Source organism: Hyla sarda, chromosome 7 (genome assembly GCF_029499605.1).
Source record: "Hyla sarda isolate aHylSar1 chromosome 7, aHylSar1.hap1, whole genome shotgun sequence".
NCBI lineage: Eukaryota > Metazoa > Chordata > Amphibia > Anura > Hylidae > Hyla > Hyla sarda.
This window is the reverse complement of record NC_079195.1, coordinates 215,653,964-215,668,454: the sequence shown is the minus strand read 5'-3', so window position 1 is coordinate 215,668,454 and position 14,491 is coordinate 215,653,964. Positions and strand designations below refer to the sequence as shown.

Sequence of the window (14,491 nt, the reverse complement as noted above, 5' to 3'; positions counted from 1 at the left end):
GCTCGATTCAGTCATGCGTGCGTGTGTTCTCAGGAGAACAAGCTGTCACCAGACATTTCTGGCAGCAGTTTATCTCTTGAGAATAAAAGAATCGGGCATTGAAATTGAACACCTTCAATAGTTGTTGGCAAAATTGTTCCTACAAATGCATGCTCACTTTGATCGTGCATGCACATGTTCTCTCATGAGCAGTGTTTTCCAACAAGGGTGCCTCCAGCTGTTTCAATACTGCAGCACGCCCAGCACGCCCAGACAGCCAACAGCCAATAGTTGTAGGCAAAATTGTTCCTATAAAAGTAAGCTCGGTTTGATTGTGCGTGCACATGTTCTCTCTTGAGCAGTGTTTTGCAACCAGTTTGTTTCCAAATGTTGCAAAACTACAACTCCCAGCATGCCCGAACATCCAACAGTTGTTGGCAAAATCATTCCTGCAAATGCATGCTCGGTTTGACCGTGCATGCACTTGTCCTCTCTTGAGCAGTGTTTTTCAAGCCAGTGTTCCTCCAGCTGTTGCAAAACTACTACTCCCAGCATGCTCGGACAGCCGTTGGCTGTCCGGGCATGCTGGGAGTTGTAGTTTTGCAACAGCTGGAGGCACGCTGTTTGGGAACCACTGCTCTTAAGAATGAAAGAATTGGGTATTGAAATTCAACATCTTCAGTAGATGTCAACGGGATATTTGTTTAGCCACCATATATTGCTTCCAATAAAGACATGTTCAGTTTGATTGTGCATGCATTCATATGTCAATTGTAGCCAAGGGGGCTATAAAGAAAATAATAATGATAATAATAATAATAACAACAACATATTATTATTATGCTTTTATTATTATTTATAATTTATTATTATTATATATAATTAATAATAATAATAATTACTATTATTATTTATATTTGTTTATGATAATATTTATTATTATTGTTATTATTATTATTAATATTCTTATTTATAATTGTTATATTTTTAAAATAATAATAATAATTACTATTATTATTAATATTTATTTATTATTATAATATTTATTATTATTATTATTATTATTATTATGTCACCTATAAGGGGCCATAAAGCCAAAGCAATACCTACTATATGGCACTGTATTTAGCATTGCACGCAAAAATTATACAAGAGAGGGTGAGCGAATCTCTATTTCCAAAAACTACCAAAAAAGGTTACTAAACATTGGAAAACATGAAAATGGGGGGTGAAATGATGTCACTGTTATACTATTTCCAGTGAACAAAGAGATGCAATGATGTCATGGCTCCTATAAGACACATACATGATCTGCCCTATCTCTGGCTCCCGGCCCGGGGAGAACCAAGTATGTTACATGATGTCATGACATTCCAGGGGTGACTCTTTAAACCTAAATGCAAACAGCGGAATCAGAGCCAACGTGTCTGAGAAATATCCAAAATAAGCTTTGAAGGAGGTACAGTCACTGGTTCCTGCCAAAGGGGCCGCGCTTTGGGAACAGCTTGCAGATTTTCAGCGTTCCTCTGTATACATCTTGCTCATAGAGCCGCACCGTCAGCTCTCAGAGGAGCCATTACGCCGTTCGGCTGGTTAATTCTTGTAGCAGCTCTTAAAGGGGTACTCCGGTGGAAAACAATTTTTTTTCCATATCAACTGGCTCCAAAAAGTTACACAGATTTGTAAATTACTTCTATTAAAAAAACTTAATCCTTCCAGTACTTATCAGCTGCTGTATGCTCCACAGGAAGTTTTGTAGTTCTTTTCTGTCTGACCAAAGTGCTCTCTGCTGACACCTCTGTCTGTGCCAGGAACTGTCCAGAGTAGGAAAAAATCCCCATAGCAAACCTCTAGTGCTTCAGACAGTTGCTGATATAGCAAGAGGTGTCAGCAGAGAGCACTGTGGTCAGACTGGAAAGAACTACACAACTTCCTCTGAAGCATACAGCAGCTGAAAAGTACTGGAAGGGTTAAGAGGTTTTAATAGAGTTAATTTACAAATCTGTATAACTTTCTGGAGCCAGTTTATATGGAAAAAAAAAAAATGTTTTCCACTTGAGTACCCCTTTAACTTAGAAGCAGAGGTGGAGTATAACACGGAGTAGCAGTGGTTATACCGGTGGTCTCCAAACTGTGGAACTTCAGATGTTGCAAAATTACAACTCCCAGAATGCCCGGACAGCCAACATCTGGAGACCTTTGGCTTGATCACTAGTCCTATTGTGCTCTTTGTTTTATTCCAGCACAGCTGCATCCAGGGCCAGATTAAGGCTGCCTGGAAGTCGGAGCACTTCATTATGATGGCCTCCCCCGACAGTTCCCCCACATTAGGTGCAGTATGGTTCCCCCACATTAGGTTGGCAGTGTAGTTACCCCAGCATTAGGTTGTAGTTCCCCCACATTAGGTTGGCAGTGTAGTTACCCCCGCATTAGGTTGTAGTTCCCCCACATTAGGTGCAGTACAGTTCCCCACATTAGGTGCAGTACAGTTCCCCCACATTAGGTGCAGTACAGTTCCCCTAAATTAGGTGCAGTACAGTTCCCCTACATTAGATGCAGTATAGTTCCCCCACATTAGGTTGGCAGTGTAGTTACCCCACATTAGGTGCAGTACAGTTCCCCACATTAGGTACAGTACAGTTCCCCCACATTAGGTGCAGTATAGTTCCCCCACATTAGGTGCAGGACAGTTCCCCCACATTAGGTGCAGTATAGTCCCCCACATTAGGTGCAGTAGAGTTCCCCCACATTAGGTGCAGTATAGTTCCCCACATTAGGTGCAGTACAGTTCCCCTACATTAGGTGCAGTACAGTTCCCCCACATTAGATGCAGTACAGATCCCCCACATTAGATGCAGTATAGTTCCCCACATTTGGTGCAGTATAGTTCCCCCCATATTAGGTGCAGTATAGTTCCCCCACATTTGGTGCAATATAGTCCCCCACATTATGTGCAGTATAGTTCTTCAAATTAGGTGCAGTATAGTTCTCCACATTAGGTTCAGTATAGTTCCCCACATTATGTGCAGTATAGTTCTTCAAATTAGGTGCAGTATAGTTCCCCACATTATGTGCAGTATAGTTCCCCCACATTAGGTGTAGTATAGTTACCCACATTAGGTGCAGTATTGTTCCCCACATTAGGTTCAGTATTGTTCCCCACTTTAGGTGCAGCATAGTTCCCCACATTAGGTGCAGTATAGTTCCCCCACATTACGTGCAATATAGTTCCCCCACATTATGTGCAGTATAGTTCTCCACATTAGGTGCAGTATAGTTCCCCACATTAGGTGCAGTATATAGTTCCCCCACGTTAGGTGCAGTATATAGTTCCCCCACATTATGTGCAGTATAGTTCCCCCACATTATGTGCAGTATAGTTTCCCCACATTAGGTGCAGTATAGTTCCCCACCATTAGGTGCAGTACAGTTCCCCCACAGACATACAGCCTTCAGCAATATACAGTGTATGGTTGGAGACTGTATGCCTGTTTATTGCCCCACTTCAGTGTTCCGACCACCGCTCCGGGGGCACGATCTACTGCTATGGCCTATGAGCAATAGCAGTAGGTCCCATGACCGGAGGTTGGAACACTGAAGATGACGTGCTGGTGCTGGATACTTACCATACCGCGCATCCTCCTCACTGCTCCGCTCTGCTCTTCTCCTATGGGCGCACGCAGGGATGTCAGTGACGCTACTTCCCGGCGGCTCCTGCGTTTTTAAAGTTAACGCGGGGCCGCAGAGAGGTAACATCCTTGTGTCCTGAAAAGGTTTTTCGGGACACAGGGATGTTCTGAATGTGACTAGGGCCCCCTGCGGACACGGGGCCCGGAGCCGGCGCTCCATGAGCACCAATGATGCGGCCCTGGCTGCATTTGTATGTTTCATTTCTGTAACTTGGTCATATGATCACTAGTCTGACTCTCCAAACCTACAAGATCCCCTCCTACTAGCTCTCAGATCCCTCCTCACCTCTCCCAGCTCCATCTGCTATCTTAATGGGATCAGGATATATAGTAGTTTAGCATCTCCACTCCAGCTCTATCTGTATACTGCTGCTGCCATCTCAGTGGGATCAGGATATATAGTAGTTTAGCATCTCCACTCCAGCTCTATCTGTATACTGCTGCTGCTATCTCTATGGGATCAGGATGTATAGTAGTTATACACCTCCCCTCAAACTCTATCTGTATACTGCTGCTATCGCTATGGGATCAGGATGTATACCAGTTATACACCTCCCCTCCAACTCTATCTGTATACTGCTGCTATCTCTATGGGATCAGGATATATAGTAGTTATACACCTCCCCACCAGCTCTATCTGTTTACTGCTGCTATCTCTATGGGATCAGGATATATAGTAGTTATACACCTCCCCTCCAACTCTATCTGTATACTGCTGCTATCTCTATGGGATCAGGATGTATAATAGTTATACACCTCCCCTCCTACTCTATCTGTATACTGCTGCTATCTATATGGGATCCTGAGGCTGTGTTCACACATTGTATTTCTTGCTATGTTTTTTTTTTTTTAAGTTTTTGTCATGATTTTCCCAAAATTATACAAAAAAAAAAAAAAAAAGTGATATTTACCATAATTGTGCAATTCGCAGTAGAAACAGCCAGGAGTGGGGCAGGCATCGGCCGGCCCGTACTACTTTCCGCAGTGGGCAGCGAAGCACGGGCCAGCCGATGCCAGCCCACAGGGCGGGCGGCCTAAACGAGTCAGACTGGTGATTACACGACCCAGTTACAGTACAACTCATGGTTGCGGCTGTGCTGGAATAAAACAGATGGTGTTGTAGGACTAGTGATGGTGAGTGTGTGAGATCTGGGGAAAAAAAAAGACAATGCCAAACCTGGAGTGCCTCTTTACCGCACATCAGATAGGCGATATCACCTTGAACCATCCATAGCACAAATCTATTAGGAGAATTATTAGGTTCTAAGACCCATTTGATATGCAGCAAACGAAACGCTGAATTTTTTATATATCCATAGCAACCTTTTATTGTGGCGAATCAGGAATTATGCAGCTGTCATTAGAAGCGGTGATCTCCTTGACAACTACCTTTCCAGCCCCCCCCCCCCCATTTTTTTGGGCAGACCCTCAATATATTCAAGCTTATTCTGCTTATTATTTATGCAAAATAGTAAAACTTTCATGCAGCTCTTACTCTAAAACAGTGTTTCCCAACCAGCGTGCCTCCAGCTGTTTCAAAACTACAACTCCAAGCATGCCCGGACAGCCAGCGGCTGTCCGGGCATGCTTAGAGTTGTAGTTTTGCAACAGCTGGAGGAGCACTGGTTGGGAAACACTGCTCTAAAATGACAGAAGATAACTAAATAATTTATGTAATTGGGGAAGATTTACTAAATCTGGTGAAGAAAAGTAGAGCAGCGGCTTATGGCAACCAGTCAAGTAGCTAAATCTTCCTTGCATGGATTTGTATATATTGGCATTAAAGAAGCACTCAGGAAATTTATAAATTGATATATATATATATATATATATATATATATATACATACACACACACATATTTAACAGTGCAGCATAGTCTGTTATTAGAGAATAATGTAGAGGTTCTTGTGTATGTCTTGTGCTTACCTGTTTTAGCTGATGCGACAGGCATGGGGGTGGCCTTATGTTGATTGGCAGTTTCGAACGCAGGCTCCAGCGTTCGAAACAGTTTGTACCAAACATTGAGCAGCGGAGTACCCCTTTAATGGTAATTTGCTTTAAACTCTGGCTTTAAACATGACTGTTTGCTCCTAGCTTACCTACATATCCATAAAAAAGCACTTCATTTTTTTTTGCCCATATCATGCACACTCACCACCACTAGTCCTAGAACCCAAGTTGTTTTACTCCAGCACAGTGGCATCTATGAGTTTCATTACAGTAACTGGGTCATGTCATCACCAGTCTGACTCTTCAAACCTTCCAGTGCTTATTGTGTCCGAGCAGGATGTCAGTTCTGATTTCTGACTTTCCGCATGACATGATCACCTACCCGATCCCCTCCTACTAGCTCAATCCGCTATCTCTATGGGATCAGGATATATAGTAGTTATGCTCCTCCCTCCAGCTCTATCTATATCCTGCTGCTATATCTATGGGCTCAAGATATATATAGTAGTTATACACTTCTCCTTCAGCTCTATCTGTATACTGCTGCTGCTATCTCTATGAGATCAGGATATATAGCGGTTATACACATTCCCTCCACCTCTATCTGTATACTGCTGCTGCTATCTCTATGGGATCAGGATATATAGCGGTTATACACCTTCGCTCCAGCTCTATCTGTATACTGCTGCTATCTCTATGGGATCAGGATATATAGTAGTTATACACCTTCCCTCCAGCTCTATCTATATCCTGCTGCTATATCTATGGGCTCAAGATATATATAGTAGTTATACACTTCTCCTTCAGCTCTATCTGTATACTGCTGCTGCTATCTCTATGAGATCAGGATATATAGCGGTTATACACCTTCGCTCCAGCTCTATCTGTATACTGCTGCTGCTATCTCTATGGGATCAGGATATATAGTAGTTATACACCTTCGCTCCAGCTCTTTCTGTATACTGCTGCTGCTATCTCTATGGGATAAGGATATATAGTAGTTATACACCTTCCCTCCAGCTCTATCTGTATACTGCTGCTATCTCTATGAGATCAGGATATATAGCGGTTATACACATTCCCTCCACCTCTATCTGTATACTGCTGCTGCTATCTCTATGGGATCAGGATATATAGTAGTTATACACCTTCGCTCCAGCTCTATCTGTATACTGCTGCTATCTCTATGGGATCAGGATATATAGTAGTTATACACCTTCCCTCCAGCTCTATCTGTATACTGCTGCTGCTATCTCTATGAGATCAGGATATATAGCAGTTATATACCTTCCCTCCAGCTCTATCTGTATACTGCTGCTGCTATCTCTATGATATCAGGATATATAGTAGTTATACACCTTCCCTCCAGCTCTATCTGTATACTGCTGCTGCTATCTCTATGGGATCAGGATATATTGTAGTTATACCCCTCCCCCTCCAGCTCTATCTGTATACTGCTGCTGCTATCTCTATGGGATCAGGATATATAGTAGTTATACACCTTCCCTCCAGCTCTATCTGTATACTGCTGCTGCTGCTACTGCTAACTACTGTTTTAGAACATAGTAGGACACCACCAGTGCTATAACTGGCACATGATAATTTGGGGATCCTGGTACAAACTTTGCATTGGGCCATTGGAGGTTGATGTAATGTCTTATACATGCAGTAGAGTGGTCCCTCAAGTTACAATATTAATTGGTTCCAGGATGACCATTGTATGTTGAAACCATTGTATGTTGAGACCAGAACTCTATGGAAACCTGGTAATTGGTTCTCAAGCCACAAAATGTCATAAAAAAATAGGAAAAAGTGAGGATTAAAAAAAAAAAAAAAAAAAAAAGTAGATAACTAATAGAGATAAAGAAAGTCCTTACATAGAAAAGTAAGACAGAGCTGCTGGGAGCTGTTTTCACTGTCAGTGTTTCCCAACCAGGGTGCCTCCAGCTGTTGCAAAACTACAACTCCCAGCATGCCCGGACAGCCAACGGCTGTCGGGGCATGCTGGAAGTTGTAGTTTTGCAACAGCTGGAAGCACCCTGGTTGGGAAACAATGGTTTATGTAGAGGACAGGAGCTTCTTCAGGGTCCTATATACAGTACACAGTGTCCCAAATGGAGCCGCCCTTACTTGGTGTCCAAAGGAGCAGCTAACCCTGGCACAGGTAAGGAGTAGTACAGAACTTGTATTTCCTCCCTGTACTGTAGGGGGCGCTACCAGATGCCAGTCAGTGCATGCACTTCAGTAATACAGGTGATTTACCAGTAAAATGCCCATTCTGATTGGTCAGTTCCTCCAGTTGTGACACGTCTCGCAGAGCTGGACTGTCTGTACATTGTATGTTGAGTCTGGTTTCAAGTTACAATGGTCCAGAAACAAACATTGTATGTTGAAACTATTGTATGTTGAGGCCATTGTAAGTTGAGGGATCAGTGTATATGTATATGCACATCGTACCCCCTTGGTCCCCTGGTGTTCATCTATGTATGTATGTGAGTTGTTATGTATAAAGCCAAGTACACTCACAGTAAGCCCATGGAATGTGGTCTTTCCGTCAGCGCCACCCACTCAGTGTTTATTCTAGGAAATGCCAGGGCCAGAGCCACATGTTTCATTTTGTCTCCAGTTTCTTTGGCATTGTCAATGAGCCGTATTTACATGGTCCACGGCCTTAAAAGTCATATAAAAAGTTGGAATTTGCTCCCATTCTGGACACCTCCCAAATAATGACTGGTCTCGGCTGTCTTGTCGTCCAGACAATGATCCATCTGCTTAGAGTAAACCTAGAATATATTGGAGCCGGTGCTTGGTGATGGTCACTGCATTATTGGATATCACAGTAGTTTTGCTGTCTAGGTGCAAGCGTGTCATTTATTTACATTACTACTTATTTATTACACCATTACTATTCTCAATACAGTGATCCCTCAACTTACAAATGACCTCAACATACAATAGTTTCAACATACAATGTTTTTTTCTGGACCATTGTAACTTGAAACCAGACTCAACATACAATGCTACAGACAGTCCAGATCTGTGAAACGTGTCACAACTGGAGGAACTGACCAATCAGAATGAGCATTTTACTGGTAAATCACCTGTATTACTGAAGTGCATGCACTGACTGGCTGTATGGTAGCGCCCCCTACGGTACAGGGAGGAAATACAAGTTCTGTACTACTCCTTACCTGTGCCAGGGTTAGCTGCTCCTTTGGACACCAAGTAAGGGCGGCTCCATTTGGGACACTGTGTGTACTGTATAAGACCCTGAAGAAGCTCCTGTCCTCTACATAAACCATTGTTTCCCAACCAGGGTGCCTCCAGCTGTTGCAAAATTTTGGTGGCTTCAGAACCAATTACCAGGTTTCCATAGAGTTATGGTCTCAACATACAATGGTTTCAACATACAATGGTCATCCTGGAACCAATTAATATTGTAACTTGAGGGACCACTGTATATTTCACGACAATGTTATTTTATTGCAGACACATTTACGTGCATTAGCATGGTGAACACTTTTCAAGGCCTGTAGAAGGAAAAAAATGTAAAAAAAAATTAAATTAAAAAACAGCAACTCTACTTTGCGTGGGAGGCAAAAGAGCATTCATTGTGCAAGTAGCATTCTTGCAGCTATGACATATTTTTCCCTGGCAGATGTTTGATCTTTTAGTGCTGTGTAGAGCAGTGTTTCCCGACCAGGGTGCCTCCAGAGGTAGCAAAACAACAACTCCCAGCATGCCCGGACAGCCAAAGGCTGTCCGGGCATGCTGGGAGTTGTAGTTTTGCAACACCTGGAGGCACCCTGGTTGGGAAACACCGGTGTAGAGTAATATTGCTACCCATAGTACTAAGTGTAATGCGTTGGTAGCTCAATATGATGGTCTAGTACAGGGATAGGCAACCTACGACATTGCAGATGTTGTGGACTACATCTCCCATGATGCTCTTGCAGCCAAAATGCTGCAAAACATCATGGGAAATGTAGTCCAAAACATCTACAGTGCTGAAGGTTGCCTATACCTGCTCTAGTGGTAACTACAATCCAATACTATGAAGACCTCGGTATAGGCGGATTTGATTCAGCCTTTGGAAAGCCAGTGGTACAAAAAGATACCATATGTCCAATCAAAAAGTTCAACCATTGAGATCCTTACAGTCTCTAACTAATAGGGGCTATGCTGCTCCTTGGCTTCCATTGGGTACACACAACATCACATGGGAGACACAAGGTTTGCCCTCAAGGATGCATGTTCCCATGTTTGGGTTGTTCAAGCAGTTTTTGGTACCAAAGCCAGGAAGGCATCCAACATAGATGATACTTATTAAGAAAAAACTGAGACTTTTCCTCTTTTTTAATTCATTTTTGGCTTTAGCGTCAAAACTGCATTTGGCTGTGATGCTCTTTGGCTTCCATTGGACATACAGTTCATGCAGGTGAACTCATTAGACTCATTAGTGGGTCGAGGCCAATGATAAAAGTGGTCACTTTCATACAGAGATCAGTGGTACTAGAAGCAAATAAGTAAGTGTACCTGTCATTTCAAGTGACCTTTTTTGTAAAGGCCTCCCTGGCCATAATATAACTTGTATATGGAATTTTTCAGCAGATTTCTGCTCTGCAGGTTTCATTTATAATTTGCAGTTCTTCCGGAGCTGGTGGGGGAGCTCCCTCCTTCCTCTCCATAGACTTGTATTGCTTTTCTTGAGCTCCCTCCTCCCCCTCCATAGACTTGTATTGCTTGTCTTGAGCTCCCTCCTCCCTCTTCATAGACTTGTATTGCTTGTCTTGAGCTCCCTCCTCCCCCTCAATAGACTTGTATTGCTTGTCTGGAGCTCCTCCCTCCCCCTAGATAGACTGGTATTGCTTGTCTTGAGCTCCTTCCTCCCCCTACATAGACTTGTATTGCTTGCCTTGATCTCCCCTCCTCCCCCCTCCATAGACTTGTATTGCTTGTCTTGAGCTCCCTCCTCCCCCTCCATAGAATTGTATTGCTTTCATGGAGCTAGACTTGTATTACTTGTCTTGAGCTCCCTCCTCCCCTACATAGAACTGTATTGCTTGTCTTGAACTCCCTCCTCCCCCTCCATAGACTTGTATTGCTAGTTTGGAGCTCCCTCCTCCCCCTCAATAGACTTGTATTGCTTGTCTTGAGCTCTCTCCTCTCCCTCCATAGACTTGTATTGCTTGTCTTGAGCTCTCTCCTCCCCCTCCATAGACTTGTATTGCTTGTCTTGAGCTCCCTCCTTCCCCTCAAAAGACTTGAATTGCTTGTCTTGAGCTCCCTCCTCCCCCCTCTATAGACTTGTATTGCTTGTCTTGAGCTCCCTCCTTCCTCCCTCTATATACTTGTATTACTTGTCTTGAGCTCCCTCCTCCCCCTCCATAGACTTGTATTGCTTGTTTGGAGCTCCCTCCTCCCCCTCCATAGACTTGCATTGCTTGTCTTGAGCTCCCTCCTCCCCCTTCTATAGACTTGTATTGCTTGTCTTGAGCTTCCTCCTTCCTCCCTCTATAGACTTGTATTGCTTGTCTTGAGCTCCCTCCTCCCCCTCCATTGACTTGTATTGCTTGTCTTGAGCTCCCTCCCCCTCCATAGACTTGTATTGCTTGTCTTGAGCTCCCTCCCTCTACATAGACTTGTATTGCTTGTCTTGAGCTCCCCCTACATAGACTTGTATTGCTTGTCTTGAGCTCCCTCCTCCCCTACATAGACTTGCATTGCTTGTCTTGAGCTCCCTCCTCCCCCTCCATAGACTTGTATTGCTTGTCTTGAGCTCCCTCCTCCCCCTACATAGACTTGTATTGCTTGTCTTGCAGACACAGAACAAAGCTGAACTGATTTTCAGAGAAGAATATTTAGGCAGTATGGGGGAGAGGGGTGGGGGGAAATGTTTGATAACAGGAGAAAGAGGCATTTTTGTCTTAATAAAATATGTTACAAAGTTTCATATATTTTCTTGTACTATTCATCTATGCAAAGTTTGTATAATGACACAGAGCATATTTAACATTTACATTACTTGGTAGGTGTGCAGAGATAACATTGTATCAAAGTCCTTTTGGAAACTGACTCTAATGTGTTATTATTCATTCTAGGACTCAAAGGAGGACCTGGTGCACAAAATGGACACGGAGGAAACTTCCACTACACCTTCCATGGGGATCCCCATGCCACTTTCGCTGCATTTTTTGGTGGAGCGAACCCGTTTGAGATCTTCTTTGGAAGAAGAATGCCTGGGGGCCGAGATGAGGAGGACATGGAGCTGGACAATGATCCCTTCACATCATTTCCTGGCTTTGGCATGAATGGGTTTTCAAGAGAAAAGAACCAAGTTGGTCAAATACGGCGGAGGCAGGACCCACCTATAATTCATGAGCTAAGGGTATCATTGGAGGAGATTTACCACGGATGCACTAAAAGAATGAGAATCTCCAGGAAGAGGATGAATCCCGATGGAAGATCCGCACGGACTGAGGATAAGATCCTTACAATCGAGATAAAGAAAGGGTGGAAAGAAGGCACCAAAATCACATTCCCCAAGGAGGGAGATGAGGCACCCATGACCATTCCGGCCGATGTAGTTTTTGTTATTAAGGACAAGCCTCATGCGCATTTTAAGAGAGACGGCTCAAATATTGTGTGTCCTTTACAGATCAGTCTGCGAGAGGTAGGAGCTTATTAACAATTGTCATGTACATCCTCTCTAGGAGTTTTTGCTGTCAACAATTGGGAACACTCTTGGTTAATGCTGCTGGGTCACCAGTTTGTGAGTGAGTAGATGCCACTGAGTTCTTGTCACCAGCTTGTGGATGGGCAGATGCTGCTGAGTGATGTCACCAGATAGTGGATGGGCAGATGCTGCTGAGTGATGTCACCAGATAGTGGATGGGCAGATACTGCTGAGTGATGTCACCAGTTTGTAAGTCGGTAGATGCTACTGATTGATGTCACCAGATAGTGGATGGGCAGATGCTGCTGAGTGATGCCATAAACTTGTGGATGGGCAGATGCTGCTGAGTGATGTCACCAACTCGTGGGTGGGCAGATGCTGCTGAGTGATGCCACCAGATAGTGGATGGGCAGATGCTGCTCAGTGATGTCACCAGTTTGTAAGTCGGTAGATGCTACTGAGTGATGTCACAAACTTGTGGATGGGCAGATGCTGCTGAGTGATGCTACCAGATAGTGGATGGACAGATGCTGCTGAGTGATGTCACCAGCAGCATGCTGTGTAACTCCACCTGCTCGTGGGTGGGCAGATGTTGCTGAGTAATGTCACTAGCTCTTTGGTGGGCAGATGCTGCTGAGTGATGTCACCAACTTTTGGGTGGGCACATGCCGCTGAGTGATGTCATCAGCTCCTGGGTGGGTAGATGCTGCTGACTGATGTCACCAACTTGTAGGTGGGCAGATGCTGCTGAGTAATGTCACCAGCTTTGGATAGATATGCAGATGCTGTTGAGTGATGTCAGTTCAGTGGAGGGGAAATGCTGCTGAATGATGTCACCAGGTCATGGGTGGGTAGAGTCTTCTGAGTGATGTCACTAACTCCTGGGTGGGTAGATGTTGCTGAGTAATGTCACCAGATTGTGGCTGGGCAGATGTTGCTGATTGATGTCACCAGATTGTGGATGGGCAGATGCTGCAGAGTGATGTCACCAGATTGTGGATGGGCAGGTGCTGCTCGGTGATGTCACCAGATTGTGGATGGGCAGGTGCTGCTGATTGATGTCACCAGATTGTGGATGGGCAGATGCTGCAGAGTGATGTCACCAGATTGTGGATGGGCAGATGCTGCAGAGTGATGTCACCAGATTGTGGATGGGCCGGTGCTGCTGGATGATGTCACCAGATTGTGGATGGGCAGGTGCTGCTGATTGATGTCACCAGATTGTGGATGGGCAGATGCTGCAGAGTGATGTTACCAGATTGTGGGTGGGCAGATGCTGCTGAGTGCTTCCAAAAAAAAAAACTAAAGTTTTGCAAGAAGTGTTTCCTAACCAGGGTGCCTTCGGCTGTTGCAAAACTACAACTCCCAGCATGCCTGGACAGCTAAAGGCTGTCCAGGCATGCTGGGAGTTGTAGTTTTGCAACAGCCGGAGGCACCCTGGTTGGAAAACACTGAATTAGAGAGATGAGGCAGAAAGAGGGGAATGAACCAGGCAATTGCTACAAGGACGGCCTTTAACTTCACACAACAAAGATTTGCTTCTCTTTTTCCCACTCAGTACATGAATACAGTAAGTGTAATGTGCACATACAGGCGATGCGGGTGCATTCACGGTTTATCATGCATTAACGTCAGCTTGAAAAACGAGTAAAATAAGGCTCATTGATGCTGACAGGACTTGTTTTGTTGGTCTCTGCTGATAGGATCAGTAATATAGTCCTATAGTATAGAGAACTGCACAAAGAGAGAGATGCTGTACCAGCTCACTCCAAGCCCCCTTAGTCGAGCACGGAGTGGGGCACGGACTCACCCAAGTATCGTAAGCCATTGAAAGAAAGAGAGTTCTCCAGCTCGATACAGATCAATGTGCCATCTTTATTAAACTTCGGAGCTACATGGATCACAGGTAAGACAGGATGTGACGCGTTTCGGCCAGGTGCTGGCCTTACTCATCAGTAATGCCAGCGCCTGTCCGAAACGCGTCACATCCTGTCTTACCTGTGATCCATGTAGCTCTGAAGTTCAATAAAGATGGCACATTGATCTGTATCGAGCTGGAGAACTCTCTTTCTTTCAATTGCTATAGAGAACTGCGGCGCAAAATCTTTTAACTTTTCCTGTGCTCGGCGTCCCGATCCTCCGCTGCTGCTCGGCTCCCTGCTTCTTAGGCTCGGAACATCACACTGCAGGCAGCG

At 44.3% G+C, this 14,491-nt stretch overlaps 1 protein-coding gene across 2 annotated transcripts in view; it reads left to right on the top strand.

Moving 5' to 3' along the window:
• DNAJB4 (DnaJ heat shock protein family (Hsp40) member B4) overlaps positions 1–14,491 on the top strand; it is a 52,809-nt gene that overhangs the window by 23,123 nt on the left and 15,195 nt on the right. For both annotated transcript variants that reach the window (XM_056532616.1, XM_056532615.1), the window contains exon 2: positions 11,722–12,293. In XM_056532616.1, the coding sequence (XP_056388591.1) occupies positions 11,856–12,293 (438 nt within the window). In that variant the 5' untranslated portion in view covers positions 11,722–11,855. The remainder of the gene's footprint in view (positions 1–11,721; positions 12,294–14,491) is intronic.